This window comes from Colobus angolensis, unplaced genomic scaffold (assembly GCF_000951035.1).
Source record: "Colobus angolensis palliatus isolate OR3802 unplaced genomic scaffold, Cang.pa_1.0 Scaffold102, whole genome shotgun sequence".
Classification (NCBI taxonomy): Eukaryota; Metazoa; Chordata; class Mammalia; order Primates; family Cercopithecidae; genus Colobus; species Colobus angolensis.
In genome coordinates this window covers 681389-697690 of record NW_012111142.1, presented here as the reverse complement: position 1 = coordinate 697690, position 16302 = coordinate 681389, and the positions used below count along the sequence as shown (strand labels likewise).

Genomic DNA, 16302 nt, shown 5'->3' with positions numbered 1-16302 from the left:
CTATAGCATGCCAATGGAAAAAAAAATTTAAATGACGTTAATAAATATAGAATGATACCTGCCTATATTATTTTTCAGAATGAAGTGGAGGAACAAAGCAGGAAGACAAACAGACATCAATCAGAGATATGCATTGCAAGTTTTTGAGAAAATTATGTACAGTTAACTGCATATTTTAAGTTTATATGCAGATATTATACACAAAGAATTCTCTTTACACTTCTACAAAATTTTTTGATGGACAGTGAAATTCAATTGTTTAAAAAAGTAAGAAAATACTTTTTGAAAAGGAATACAGAATGTTGTCTTACGCTAAGATATATTATAAAACAACAACTGTCAAAAGCATTATCTAAAAACAGAAAATGATAATTGAAATAAAAGAATATTTCCCAAAGTAGAGCTGGTATTCCACTGAAATAATCACCAACATTTATTTTCATTTACATCTCCTTTAGTGGTGAGATTATGAGGTTTCAAAATTTTTGTAGTTTGTCATCAGGCAAATGTTTTAGCTTAGGATGGTATTTTTTTTTTCAAGTTCAAAAAGCCTGTGGTAACAAAGCAATATCCTGTTGAAGCACGATGTCGGGTACAGAGTCAAGGTGCTAAAAGTGAAGCAACTCTGCACTTCCAGGCAGCTAATAGAAAGAGGGAACAGTAAAGACAGCCTTTAATAGCCAGACATTCAGACAACCAAGACTAATGCCTCACAGAGAATTGTAAAGCTAGTAAGGCAATTCATTAGATGTAAATTTTTGGGTTAACTCTCTTCCCTTTTCCAGGTATTAGTTTTTCCACTGAAAAAAAAATGAGAGTTGAATTAGGTAATTTAGGTCTTTCCCAAGTCCTAAAAGTTACCATTCTAGACTCTGAGCTGAGTACAGAAACTAACTTGAGGGAGAGAATTAGAGCCCAGTGACACATCCCCTGCAGACTTCAAACTGCAACAACCCATTTCATGCTGATCACACAGTCAATCCTCAGGCCACAAAAAGCAAGATTACATGTGTAAAAACAAAGCCAACAGCCAGAAGGCTCAGCTGGGACCTGAAATCTCCACCGCACACAGCTTTCCTCTCCAGATGAGACTTGGTTAAAGTATAGAAAAAAACAGGAAAAAGTCAGCTCTAGGATAATTATTAAAGAAAGTTAGATGTGGTTCAGTGTCCACTGAGAAAAACATCCCAGTCACTTTGTAATGGTGACAACTCCACCAAATTCTCCCAAAAATAACAGCTATGATACTGTGAAGAGCCTCTGAGATTTCAGAGGGTTTTTCTAGCAAATCCCTGCATTCTATTAGCATCTGAGCTAATCTACTGATTTAATATTTATGTAAGTTAACCTGCGTTTCAAAAAGGATCCACCCTATTTATAATCTCCACCGCTAAACACACATGTTAACTTCTGCTCAGCAAGTATCTAACTAACATATTTTCCATTCTAGTTACTGAACAAATTTGTTTACAAACTCAGGAGACTGCAGCTATTGAAGTACTGACTGTGTCACCTTGGGATATACTGTGACATTTCACAAAGTCTGAAATATGGGAAAAAAGGCAGGTGCCCATCAGAAGAAAAATTACAGCTCCACAGCCAAAAATCCTCTAGGAGTAGTCAAAACATCCACTCCCAGAGAGCAAGGCCAACCTAGAATTTCTAGTTAACACTTCAGGCAATGTTTCTCGAGTTTTTAGTTTCAACTTTTAGTAAGAAAAATATTTTATATCATGACCTTTATATATAATACACACATACATACATATATATGTGTATATATATATATAAAACATATCTCAAAAGTTTAAAAAATATATTATGTATATATGCTGATATTATCTATTCTCTCCTGTTTCTTTTTCTTAAATTCACTAAATTAAACTGAATTCATAACTGTGAATCCACTAAATTAAATTCATAACTATGATTACCCATTTGAAAATCTCTGCGGCAGGACGCTAATTCCATTCAAAACATCCTCTGCATTATCAAGATTTCTTTTCTAAAATGTGGCAGAGGAAGGTGATCAAACTCATCTTGAATTGTATTCCAAATACTGAAGAAGTCCTTTCTCATATCAAGCAAATACAAAAGTTACAAATTACAAAAATGACTACAATACTTCTTGGTAAGTGACTCAGAGCCCCAGGCTGACCACTGGCCCTCAGTGCAGAGGGAGCCAGGCAGGTACCAGGTCAGTACTTCCCATACCTCATCCGGTAGTGGAGTCGGAGGGACATCTTGTCATCAACGGTGATGGTGCGATTTGGAGCATACCAGAGCTTGGTGTTCTCATCATACAGGGCAAAGAGGTTGTGACAAAGAGGGGAGATACCTGAGGAAAAGTAAAAAACCACATCAGAATATTAAGGCAGATACATTTGGCCATCTGTTTCTAAACCCAATATATGCAAAGATAAGAAACTCTCTCAAAGATAAGGAATTCACAAAGAATCTGGGTCACTCGTATCCTCTTAGGGCAAACAGATTTCCAACCAGGTTCAGTCAGGCTGTTTTGATCCTAATCATCAAGAACTATGATTCCCCAGAAATATGCCCTGTAGCTCCTGGCAAACCAAATTTAGATCATTTAAAAATAAAACTCTGATGACATTTTTCATTACAGGTATCCGTGGCAGAGTCTTATCAAATCCAGCTTTAAAAAACCCCCTATCTGAGAGGTTCACAGATCCTGCCTGATGTGCACTTTGCTAATCAGAAACACTCTGGGAGTTGGGGAAATCTTCCATCTGTTTCCTACAGAAACCATTTAAACAATTCTAACACACTGTGATTATATATCAAACATGCAAACAAATTCCTGGCAGTAGTATGCAAAACGCATATTAGAATAAATAATAACCAAAGTGATTTTTGTCAGTGATTAAAATCTATTACCATTAATAATAAATGTACTTCTTAAGTACTCTGTATGATTATCACAAATATTTTTTATTTAGTAGCCAACTAGCAAGAAGATATATGGCTTCACAAAGCTGGCCCAACAGTGCTCCCCTGCCTCTCCACTCCACCAGTTGCCTCCGTCAACACGAGAATGATGGGAAAGAACAGGGAGATTATGAAGTCACTCACTTCTACGCCCATGATTAAAATTTTATGAACCTGTAACATAGGCAGTTTGGGAGGGAGAATGACTGCCAACAATCAGCTATTACTGGTATTTTTTCATAAGCAGCCAGGCCTCAAACTAAGATGAGGTAAACTTAAATGACAAAAAACCTGGGAGAATATGAGGTAATAGACATTTGTTTCCCAAATCGGACATCTGCAGTGAGACTGACACTGACAGGGCCCCTCCCTGGCCCAGTCCACCCAGGCCTGGACTCTCTCCAACGCAGACACTGAGTTAAGAAGCTACAGACACCTTGGCAGCTATCTAGTGCTCTCCTGAACACCTCAATCCATGCTTCTCAAGAAATGTGAACAGTTACCCTTCAGAAGTTAGTCTTTCTTATAAACCAAGAACATGGAGATAAACTTTAAAGGGAAGTTTTCCTTGGGAACATGGGCAAATGGCTTTTGGATTCAGTATTATTGGGACATATAATTCAAATATGCTACAGGTTTTCATTCATAAAGTAGCTTTTGTGGACTGGGTTGGAAACTCAGCCTGTCTTTATACATATCCACATTTGAATGTGCACCAACACTTACATATCTGAAGTGTAACTTATTTTATTCAAGAAACTGTCTGTAATTCTAACACAGGTCTGAGTCTAACAGTATTACTACCCATAAACAGAAAGATCAAAGACATATCTCTTTATATAAAAGTGCTGAGTAGTAAAACAATAATACTAACATTTACCGAGGGCTAAGTGTCAGGCATCAGGTTAACAGACTCTAAATTTATTATCTTGGCCGAGCACAGTGGTTCACGCCTACAATCTCAGCACTGTGGGAGGCCCAGGAGGGCAGATCACTTGAAGTCAGGAGTTCGAGAATAGCCTGGCCAACATGGTTAAACCCCGTAGCCGGGCATGGTGGTATGGACTTGTAATCCCAGCCACTCGGGAGGCTGAGGCAGGAGAATCGCTTGAACCTGGGAGGTGGAGGTAGCAGTGAGCCAAGATCGTGCCACTGCACTCCTGGGTGACAGAGAAAGACTCTGTCTCAAACAAACAAACAAACAAATAAATAAATTCTTTTTTTGGCTGAGTCTGGTGGCTCACACCTGTAATCCCAATACTTTGGGAGGCTAAAGCAGGAGGATCACTTGAGGTCAAGAGTTCGACACCAACCTGGGCAACATACCAAGACCTCGTCTCCATAAATAATAAAAATGAGTTAGGCATGGTGGCACATGCCTGTAGTCGTAGTTGCTTAGGAGGCTAAGACCAGAGGACCTTTTGAGCCCACGAGGTCACAGCTATAGTGAGCTATGATGGAACCACTGCACTCCAGTCTAGGGGACAAAGCAAGACCCCATCTCTAAAAAATATTAAAATTTTAAATTTAAAAAAAAAGTATTACCCTTTAATCCTCCTGATATCTAATGAGGTAAATACTGTTTTGACCATTTTGCAGATGAAGAATCTGTGGTCTCCTGAGATTTAGTCTGATTCAAGGTTACTCATCTAGTAAAGTGCAGAGCTGAGAATCAAACCAAGACACAGCTACTGAGGAGGTGAAGCAATAAGAACTAAAAGAACAAAACTTTACCCCACAGAGGTGAAAAACAGGAAAGAAAACAATACTGCCCTCAAACATCACTTTCTACAGTAACAGTGAGAGCTACAAGAACCTGTGGCATTCAGTACGTATTTCTGAAATGAGCTTCTGCAATATTCTGTTGAGCCAGTTACAGAAGAGACACCACTCATTTTCTATAAGGTAGGCTAGAAACCAATACCCCAAACTGGCTGATCCTGAGCCCAGAATTATAGGAGGCCCAGCGACTGTGTCTATCCTCAGACTCACAGGCTCTCTCCTCTCATCTCTTTCCCAGCAGCTCCTTGGTCCCTCATTAACGGCAGCCCAATGACTGCAAAAATGACCCTTGCTTACAAACTGAGTGAGGTTTATATCTGCTATGCTGATGGTAAAAAGCTTGGTGAAGAGAATAAACACTATAAACCAGATCTCAAGGAGAAAGGGAGAAAACAAAAGAAACAAAGTCTTAAAAAATACTTTAGAACCACTGATTTACATCTAGGTGTTCTGATAATTACAAATACATTTAAAGCTGCTGTCTAAAGATGATTATTTGTACACGCTGCTGCCTAGTCAATATAACTTCGCAATATTACTGGATTTTTCCCACTAATAATCTATACCTCAGCCCATTTTATCCTGTGTCAGGTTTAGTTAGTAAGAGCCTACTACGCTCTTCCCTATACCATGAGCCTCTCCCCTTTTACTGAAACTCTGGTGTGTGAAGCATTTTCGGCAGAAAGACAAATATCAGAAAGCAGGTAGGTTTTCTAAACAAACTGTATTACTAACAAGATAAGCAATTATTAAAATAACCATCCTATCCCCTCAGAGTTGTTCTGAGGGTTAAAGGTGGGAGAAGTAAAGCAGGGATCAGGCTGTATGGCATCACAACTGGCTACTTCATCATCATTAAATGAGTTGATCGAAACTTTTCAAAACAGCTTTGAGATATGATTTACATATTATAAAATTCTTCAATTTTAAGTGTGCAATTCAACAGATTCCAGTGTATTTACTGAGTTGTACAACCATCATCACAATCCAAGTGGATCAGATCTGTGATTTAACTTTTAATTTCTACGATTTAACTTGTCACTTAAAATTAGGCAAGCAAAAACTGCCAATGTCCTTAAGTTCAAAGGATGAAAGGGACTTTGGTTTCCCACCTTCTGAGGGCAACAGGCTAACTTTAAGACAACTCTCAGATGAAAGGAGAAAAAACAGCTTGTGTCGTTGAGAGCCTCATTGTCCTTTTCGCAACTTGGCAACTTGACTAAGCCATAAACTAACACTCAGCTTCTCACTTCAACTCAGCACCACGCACAGGAGGGCAGGTCATGGCAGCAGAAGGAGGGGTCAAACTTTTTAGGAGAAGTTTTGAATAATTATTCAGCTATTGAGAGATGCTACTTGCTGAGCAGGGACTTACTTAGTCCCAGGTGCTTTACGTAGGTAGCACCTCATCTAGTGCTGATATTATTCCAATTGTACAGATGTGGGGAAATGAGAATTGAGCCTGGATCCACAGAAGTCAACCGTCATTCCCTGGTATCTTACAGCTCATTAGTGACAAAACAGAAAGAAGCCACTCCGCAAATGAAGAAAGTGAAAAGTGAAACCCTCAGAATTAGAATCACTGGCCTAAGGTCACATACAAGTGGCAGTGGCGGAAGTAGGGAGGAACCTTTGACTCCAGAGTCCACAACTCTTTCTGCTCAGCAGAGCTCCAAGGGGTAGAGACCCCCAGATCTTCTTTTGAACCAGTGTACTGGTGAAACCCCCAGCCCTGGGCAGCTGCCAGTACTCACGGCAAGCCTGTGCAGCCCTGATGCACAGTTCCTCTGCTGTGTACTCTCCACTGCCCAGCCGGAGGGGCTCCCTGTCCGACATATAGAAGATCACTTCCACCCCTGGCTCAGGGGCCTCCAGGTTCACCTCAGTCTTCTTGGAGCTCCTCATTTTAGCACAGAAAGCCATGGCATTGCAGTCCTCTTTTATATTTAGATACTGTTGGGGAAGGAAAACAAGACTATGTGGTTACTCTATGCGCTACAGTTCTTATGGCAAAAGGGAGTATTCTGAAGGTAAAAAAGCAGAAACATTTGGTGTTGGATACGTACCTCTCCCCTGCCCCTTCCCTTCCTGGAAACCAAACATGTCAGATCTTACAAGAGATGAAACCATGGAAAATAATTATGCATACTAATTAATGAATTGTAATTCATTAATTATGTATTTTTGAAAATATGGTCAGACCGTATTTTCAAAAATCAGAATAATTTTAGACATGGCCTGAATTTATTTTCTCCGTTTGCACCCAGGTTGTAATTGAAAAATGTAGCCCCTTCTGGAACCAATGACGTTAAAGGACTGATTATTAGTTACCAATTCTGCTGCTATTTCTACTGGAATCACGCAAGCTTTGAACAGACTTATGGCAAGAATCAGCGTTTTAATTTCATGTCCATCTCCCGCTAAACAGCAAGCATGGTGAGGGCATGAACCATATCTTATCTCTCTTCACATCCCCACCTGAGACAGTGCACAAAAATGATGACCAATTCATGTTCGTAAGTCACATGGAAGGGCCATAACAATTAACGAACGGAGCCCGGTTCCTATCACCCCAGGAGGAGCAGCAGGACCTTGACACAGCAGCAGGGCAGGAGGAAGCCTTGCTTGGAACAGCTAGAAAACCCTGGTGAGAAGTTTGCAAGTAAGCAATTCACAGAAGCACCCTCCAAAGGGAGGGCAACTAGGGCCAACAACCAACCTCAGCAACTTAGCCTTGGGCAAGGCCAGAAAGGAGGAAAGAAACAAGGGAAAGTCCTACACATTCTTTCTTTTTCTTGTCCAATACCAATGGGCTACAAACTAATTCGCTGACTCCACACTCCTACTACTTTCTTCCTGTCTGCCAAGCCAACCTTCACTTAAACCCCTAATGTCTCCATAACACATATCAGATCCTCCAAGGGCTTCCCATTAATCTACAGAGTAATTCTGAGACTCTGAAACAGAGCCCCGCCACCATCATCTGGCCGGCCAGCCTTCCTCACCTTATCTTCTGTCACTCTGAGCTTCTTGCTTCATGCTTGAAACCCACAAGGCTGTCACTGTTACCGTATCCTCCCCTACCCAATGCTGCTTCTCACCCTCCTGCCTTCACTCGCACTGATTCCTCTACAGGAATATCTTTCTACCTTATCCCTTGCATGGCACACTTAAACTTTCTTTAGAATTCAGCTCAGATATCGCCTCCTGCAGGAAGCCTTCTCTGAACCTCCATCCCGTTCCCTAAGGCCCTTGCTTCTTGCTCCTAAACTTATCCCACTGCACTAACCACAGGAAATTTGAGCATCTTACTCATATGCCTATCTGTCTTTCTCTAACTTGCACATGCTGTGAGTTCCTTGAGATAAGAACTGAGTCATCTGTCTCTACATCCATAAGAAACACAGAGGCTTACACATAGTGGGTGCTTGCAGAATGACCCAAGGAGGCTCCCCCAAACAAGAAAAGTCATACAGCGCAGACAGCAGTCACAGTTCTCTTCACCAAATTCATTTGCTTGGTCTATTAGATCCCCTGGTGAGGAGAGATTCTGAAAAGAGGGACATTAACCAGATATGCCTCAACGCTACAAACTGAGAAGTTTTCAATTTTAACTGTTTAATTTCCAAATAAATCTGAAGACCAGAATCTTCTGGAAACCAGCCTGAAAGAGTAAGTTCATAATTTACCTTGAAATTCAGATCAACAAGCAAGACCACTTGAAAACCTGGCACTAAACCCCTAACCCCATCCCACACTGAAAAACTGTGACGGAAAACAGTGTAGCTAAAAGCCTGCTTCATAATGTAAGATAAATCTTTGCCTTGAGATTCTTTATAGACGTGACGGGAAGAATCCAAAGACAGTGTTGAACCCTTTAACTCTAAGGAAATAAACAGGCAAATGCATGTAATTATATACTTACAAGATGTGACATTGTTTGAAATAGGAAAAAATCCAACTGACAATGTCCAGTAGGAGAGGACTCACTAAACAAAGCAGGCAGGACTACTATGTGGCTGTCAAAAAGGATAACATAAAGCTGTATGTGAATCAACACAGAAACATGCGCAGGACATTCTGCATAGTGAAAAAAGCATAATATGGATAGTATGATCATGTATATTCACAACATGTATAATATGATTATGCACATGCATATAAAAATCTGGAAGAACATACAATAAATTGTTAATGGTGGTGAACATCTAGGAGAGATTATAAGGGAAGTTTAACTTTTACACTGTACCTCCTATACTTTCGTAGTTGGGATTTTTTTTTTAACCAGCATACTCAACATTGGGAATAAATAAATACATCAATTTAAAAAAATTAAAGGCATTAGCACCAATAGCCCTACAGCCTCAAGAACATGGTTTCATCAATGTTTTTAAAGCCAGATATTTTCCTTTTTTAAAAATATGCAAATCTACATACCTGCATTTATTCAGCTGTCCAGTGTTCCCCAAGAAGCAGACTGGATTTTCTTCTCTACTTTCCAAAGCTTCTTCAGAGAAGAGCTAAAGACAAAAATTAATAAATCAGTGGCAGAGGTAATTGCATCTGAAAATAAGAGGGCATTTTCATTAAGGAAGCAGTCCAAACCATAAGCAGGCAAGAAAAAGCATTTGGGAGGAAGAAGGAAAAAAACAAAACAAAAAAAATGACCTAGGACATCAAGAGGACAGAGAGACATCTTAGGGTGCAAACGTCAAAGAGGATAATAACTTCACCTCATCGAGAAAGGAAGCCAGGGATTTCTGGTTCCTGAGATGGAGTGTCCTGTCCAATGTAAATGAAGATTTTGTGCTTTTTCCATCAACAACCCCCTCTTGATTCTGTGAACAATAGTTTAGGGCATCCAAAAATGCACACTTTAATTTCTCATTCCTTCTAGAATTACCCTCCCCCAACCTTGTCTACACACACACAGAGCTTTGTATTATTTCAACAGCTTTCCTTGTTGCTTCTCACAAATTCTTTAACAGTAGAATCAAATTATTTTTGCAAATAATAAGCCACCAACCTTGGTGCTTCAAAATTTGTTCTCAAATTAACAGTGATTATCACCTCAGTTTTCTGCCTGGCCACTCAACACATTTTATCAGAATCCAGTTTTAGGAAGAGCGCAGTCCCAGGCATTACAGGGCAGCAGCAAAGGGGGAGAGGGAGACAGGTTACCTCTGAGGTCACCAGGCCAGTATCCCCACACGGCCTTACAATAGAAGGTTGGAGACAGCACAAATGGAAACACAAAAGCAACCTAAAATCAATAGTGTGAGTGCGTCAGGATGCTGTTAGCTCTGGTCACTAACACTGGCAAGGGCTGGCTGGGGAAGGCTTTCTGCAGTGGGTAAGACTTAAGTAAAAGTAATGACAGAAAGCCTGGCAGGGGAGACAAGTATGAATTTGATTGTGATGACTTTGATTTGGCTATTTTGGTATGGCCAATTTTAACAAGATTAAAATCATTATACGAACGTTTTTTAAAAATTAACATAATCAATTGTTTTAATCACGTGAATAAACACCCTGCCCTGCCTCAAAACAGCAATTAGAAACTAGCTACATGCTAATGACTTGCTTCTGCTCAGAAGCAGGACTTCAGATGCTACACTTAAGAGATTTACTCTTTCAACAAGTATTTTCAAACAGCTCTGCAGAAACTAAGCTAATTCAAAGGACAAGAGCAATACGGTCCCTGCCGACGTGGAGCTTACAGTCAATAGGAAGAATGGAATCAAACTAAGATGTACAGAAAGAGGTCATTACAAAGAGCTAAAATGCTATGAAGGAAAAGTAGAGAACATAAAATAGAGGGAATGTCATCTGATCTGGGGCTCAGGAGGGAAGGGACATTGAGCTAAGATGCAATGGATGTCCAGGGAGGTGGGGCATGAAGCCAACAGGGAGATAGCAGTCTCAGCAAAAGGATCAGCATGTGTAGGGGAAAGGTCCTGTAGCAGAAAGGAGCTACGCTGGTCTCTCCAGTTGCCCGAACAGGAAAACCTCACAATACTCCTTTTTACACTTGGGCACCCAACAGCACTAGCCAGTCCATAGGCAGCGTTTGCTAACTGCATGTCTGGAGCCCGTCTACCCCAGGTTTCCCCACAGCACACCGTTACCAGCTGCCGAGGATCAGTGAAAACTGACCAGAAGGGAGTACTGAAAAGCATGCCTCAAACCAGGAAAGGGTCACAACTCAGAGCCTTTGAGGACAGGAAGAGACCTGTAAGTTCCACCAGGCCCAGGCTCCACTCAGAAGGGCTACCACATAAACCTTTTTAGAACTTACAAAGGTGTTTTGCTGTTGTTTGTTTGTGGCTTTTTTTTTTTTTGGAGACGGAGTCTCACTCTGTCACCAGGCTGGAGTGCAGTGGCGTGATCTCGGCTCACTGCAACCTCTGCCTCCCAGGTTCAAGCAATTCTCATGCCTCAGACTCCCGACTAGCTGGGACTACAGGCATGCACCACCACGCCCAGCTAATTTTTGTATTTTTAGTAGAGATGGGGTTTCACCACATTGGCCAGGATGGTTTCGATCTCTTGACCTCGCGATCCGCCTGCCTCAGCCTCCCAAAGTGCTGGGATTGCAGGCGTGAGCCACTGCACCCGGCCAGAACTTACAAAGCTTTTTAATATGCACCATCAGACCATGTGTTACTTCAGCTTAGGAGTCATGAACTTCTCTTAGTCTCACGTAAGATTCAAGGATCCAACTAAAATCACTAAGGTTCTTGTAGAACTAGAATTCTACAAAAACCAGTAATCAAGGAGAGTTTGGTTTTCCAATCATTCTGTCTCTTCTGTAAGTAATACTACATTGCAATCACATTATACCTAATCTTCAAACTGACCTCCAGTATTATTGAACAGGACAGTAAAATGGTATACATTTGTGCTGCTTAGCCTAGAGATTAAACTATTTGAGAAAACAAGAGTAGCAACAAAATTTCTAGACAATATGCATTAACTATGATGCTTTTGAATGTCGATTCAATAACGACAAAATCGCTACTCTCAGGAAACTGCCATTCTGGTGATAAAAACAGAAAACACCCACATAGCACTTAGAAGACATGGCAGGCACTGTTCTAAGCACTTTACACTTAAGGCTGCTGATCCACTTTATATGAAATGACAACTGTCCTCATTCAGGATGACAAGTGGTTTTTGTTTTTGTTTTTTTTTGTTTTTTTGCGCTACAGCATTTGTGTAATGGCTTCATCCAAATAATATTTCTTCTAAAATAAACCAGACAATGTGATCTAGCTGATTATTTTTAGAGCAGGTAGAAAAGGAGCAAGATCAGTTTATATTAATAAACACTTTGGATAATTCCAAGAAATAAATTCAAGTTTCTTGCTGCAATATACCAAAGGAAAAATCATCAATGCTAGAAATATTCACCAGGAGCAATCACAAAATACCCTTTAAAAAGAACATGATTCACTGGGTTCAATTCCCAACTCAAATTATAAAGAAGCAGGAAGGACCAGGATGAGTAATCTGAAGGTTTTTGATGATAGCAGTGAATTCTTCCACCCTAATTTATTTATAAAATTGTCAAGGATTTGAAAGAAAATACCTTTCTTTTCATGACAAAGGATTACTTTTGTAGCTCAATTTTGTAGGTGCTGCTTTACATGAAAAAAAAAATCAGGGAAATGTTGTGGGTTACTCAAACTACTTTAGTTTACCACAGTCTTATGAAAAAGACAAGTATATTTGATACTTTCTCAACGAGGGAAAAAATAAAAGAAACAAAACACAATTCTGTGGGTTGGAACAAAGCCTCACTGCAATAGATAAAATGTCACAAGCTTTTCCAAGATGCAAAATTCCAAAAATCTGTCTGAAAACACTGGAACTCTCTTAAATTTTCAAGGGCATCTTTTTAAAGACTGGTATCTATGCAAGGAAAGAACATACATTTTGGATAGTGGACAAAAAAAAACAGACTATTTTAATGTTCATAAGTATGATCATCAGAATGAGACCGCTTTGGCCAAGGGCCACTGCCAGATTTTTACAGTCAAAAACAGATTGGTTGACGGTGAAACTCAATGACAAGAAGTAAAATACTATGGATATCTCGTTATTTTCACTAAAGAAATCATCACACCTACAATGAATTACTTTGTGTTTGCCTTAAAGGAATCAAACCTTTTGATTTCTGAAGTAGAAAATGCAAATAAAATGTTGATGAATTAAGGTATGAACTCAGAAAAATTGAAAGAAAAATATGTAATTTAAAAATGCCCTGAAATCAGCTTCTTAATATCTTAGGAAATTTTAAGACTGAAAATGTTAAGTCTTAATAAACTATCTCAGCAGGCACCAGTCAACTTTGGTGAGGAAACCTATTACAACAATGAAAACTACAGGAGGACCAGCATTTTTTTTGTTTTGGTCTTTTGTTTAGTGCTTTATCCTCAGCACAAATTAGGTGATCAAGAAGTATGTTCAGCAACAGCTGTAAATGAAAGATGACGTACAAAGTAAGCAACATTATGCAATGAAAAAAAAACACAGTAATCCAAGGTGTGTAGGTTCCCACTGACTCTGTACTAGTAAGTGTGACCATGAGCAAGTCATTGTCATCTGAGCCAGTTTCCCTACCCATTAACCTAAGAGGAAAAATCCTGCCTAGAGGGTTGGTGCAAGGATTAAAAAGATCTTTTAAATGAGAAGTTGAGGCAGGAGGATTGCTTAAGCCCCAGGAGTTTGAGTCCAGCCTGGGCAATATGGCAAGATGCTGTCTCTTTTTAAAAACAAACAAAACTTTCCAAAATTCCTCATCAAGTACCTATAATGCCCTTTTTGCAAGAGGCTACAGATATGTAAGTGTCCAAAAAGGTATTGATGCAATATAAAATCGTCTTTATGGCAGAGGACTAAAGTGGGCTATGAATCTGCTTCGAAGAGCAAAGTCTAAATAGGGATTCTGAGCAAAAGCCTAGTTACAAATCAAAGCCCCATTTCATAAAGTTCAGATGACACAGCAAAGCAGTCAAGAGCACGGGCTGGAGTCACTGCGAACTGGGTTTGAATTCTGGCATCTCCACGGACTAGCTGTTGTAATCTTAGGCAAGTTAGTTAATATTCCTAACCCTCAATGTTCTTGGTGTAAGTGGGGAGATAAAAATAGTACTTATTTCACTGGGCTATTAAGAGTTAAGTCAGCTAATGCATATAAAGTGCCTAACAAAGTTTAGTATGCAGTAAGCACTCATATTTTGACCATAATTTGTTAACTTGATTACAGCTTGATGAAATATACAGTTCCAGTCAAGCAGGAAAAAAAAAAAAAAAACAACAGTATCTACTAAGCATTTCAATATCTTGTGCCTTGAGTTAGGCACTTGCACTTAATTCTCATAAAACGCATAAGAGGTTTTAGGCTAATCAGCGAGAGTGCCAGGAGTCAAACACGTGACTCCTGATTCCAAGGACCCTGCTCTTTCCACAGCGGGGAAAAACTGCCCTGAACTGTTCCCATCACCAACACCACTGTCTTCTCTGGTTTTTTAGTACTTTTCATAGTCTAACAACCACCCAGGAGACTGATCTTACTCCAACACTCTTCCTTCTGTAGACTGAAAGAACTGTCATTTAAAAAATCACTGCAGTGCCCCAGCCTTCCCTGTGTTCCTGCCCACCACGAATGCTCTGCCCTGGCACCACTGCCACAGTGTGAGAGGAAAGTCCTAGCAGCACGTGGACAGGGAGCCTTCTAACAGCCTAACCTACACAACAAGCCAGGGAAACTGCCAGTGGCTTTAGACCCATAGAGCCATGGAAAATGACTTGTATCTATTGCTACTGGAACCCCACTGCCATGCTGAGACATGGAATAACAGTTCTGATGAAAGCATCACAAGATACTGTAAAGCTGATGGATTCCAGCCAAAAGGACGACATCATATAAATACAAAATCTGCTATTTTTCCTGTCAGGAAGTCAGAATTATGGCTTTTCTATATGCCACTCCTGCCACACAGAATAACTCACTTCTAAGTATAGCAGCAATTCCAGGAATACCCCAGAACCGTAAGTGCTGCTTCATTTACAATAAACTAGGGATGATTAAATAATCAATGCCAGTTCAACGGTTCGGTGCTTCGCACTGCTCCCAACGAGCCTGCGTTCAGTGAGAGTTTCTGATAAAATGCAGTACTTGCTTAAAGTCAGTGTCTTCCTAAAAGCCACATTGTACCAAGAGACTTTGTTACTTTTCCTTTTTTAAAAAAAACTTTTTCTTCTTTTAAACTAATTACCACTAATACATCCAAAATGTTTTTAAAGAGCAATGAATGTAAGATTTAGTGAAGCCATCCATACCCTTACCCCAGGGTCAAAGGCTTGGTGGCACAAATGGACACTCAGAACATGGGGTGGCAGGGAGAATGGCTTGTCTTCATAGTATGTGTTTTGGGGGGGGGCTGGGGGGACGGAGTCTCGCTCTGTCACCCAGGCTGGAATACAGTGGTACAATCATGGTTCACTGCAGCCTTGACCTCATGGGTTCAAGTGAACCTCCTGCCTCAGCCTTCCAAGAAGCTGGGATAACAGGCGCACACCACCACATCCAGCAATTTTTGTTGTTGTTTTTGGAAAAGAGTTCCCACTATGGTGCCCAAGGTGGTCTCACACTCCTGGGCTCAAGCAATCCTCCCATCTCAGCCTTCCAAATTGTTAAGATTACAGGCATGAGCCACCTCGCCCAGCCACAATATGTGCTTTTTAATCATTTATCCCAAAAATACTTCTGAAGCACTTGTGCCATCGCAATAAAACCTTGCATTTATATAGCACTTTATGGCTTAAAAAGGGCTTTCACATCTATAACCACATTCGAATTTCACAGCCCCTTCAGATGAGAAGACTTGGCTAAGGCGTTCCCACGGTCAACTGGCCAGTGAGAGGTGAGATAGGTCTCAAACACATTTCTCAGCTCTAGCCTCACTCCCCTTTCCGTTTACCACTCTGCCCTGGGCAAGGTGTGGGACTTAGGGGAATCCAAAGAAGTAACACATATGTATCTGAGCATGCCAAAAGTCTTACAATCTACTGACAGCTGGGAAGACTAACATATACACAGGAACCCCAGGGAAGAGGCTGTGAGGACATTAAGAACCATGGGAGTCAAAAAGAGAGGGCACAAGGGCCATGCTTTGGGCTGAGAGGGGATCAAGGAGAGAGGAATCTGCTCTCAGTTTTCAGAAATGGAGAAGACTGAAAAAGAGAGAGGAAAGGTACAGCTGTTCTTTAAAAAAAAAAAGGCCAGGAAGAAGGAAAATCACAAGGACAACGGCACAGGAAAGAGTATGCAGACCAGGAAGAATCATGCAGACAAAAGGCAGACAGCAAGGAAAGGCGGGGAGGCTGCAATAGGGACAGAGCTTGTGTGCAAGCTTCTTCCTACCAATCAGAAAGAGGCCCACGTTCCAGCCCAGATCCACTAGGACCTGCCTGGTCTTGAGCAAGTCTCCTAACCTCTCTGAGCTCAAATCCTGCATAATGAAAAAGTATTAGATGCCCTCCAAAGTTCCTTATAGAAGC

The 16302-nt window shown here is 40.5% G+C and overlaps 1 protein-coding gene across 1 annotated transcript in view; it reads right to left on the bottom strand.

Annotated features, from left to right (window-relative positions):
- JAK1 (Janus kinase 1) overlaps nt 1-16302 on the bottom strand; it is a 131782-nt gene that overhangs the window by 42322 nt on the left and 73158 nt on the right. Inside the window, exons 3-5 of the mRNA XM_011940820.1 lie at nt 9172-9254; nt 6489-6687; nt 2215-2338 (exon numbers count right to left, since the gene is read on the bottom strand). Coding sequence (XP_011796210.1) covers nt 2215-2338; nt 6489-6687; nt 9172-9177 — 329 coding nt within the window. The 5' untranslated portion in view covers nt 9178-9254. The remainder of the gene's footprint in view (nt 1-2214; nt 2339-6488; nt 6688-9171; nt 9255-16302) is intronic.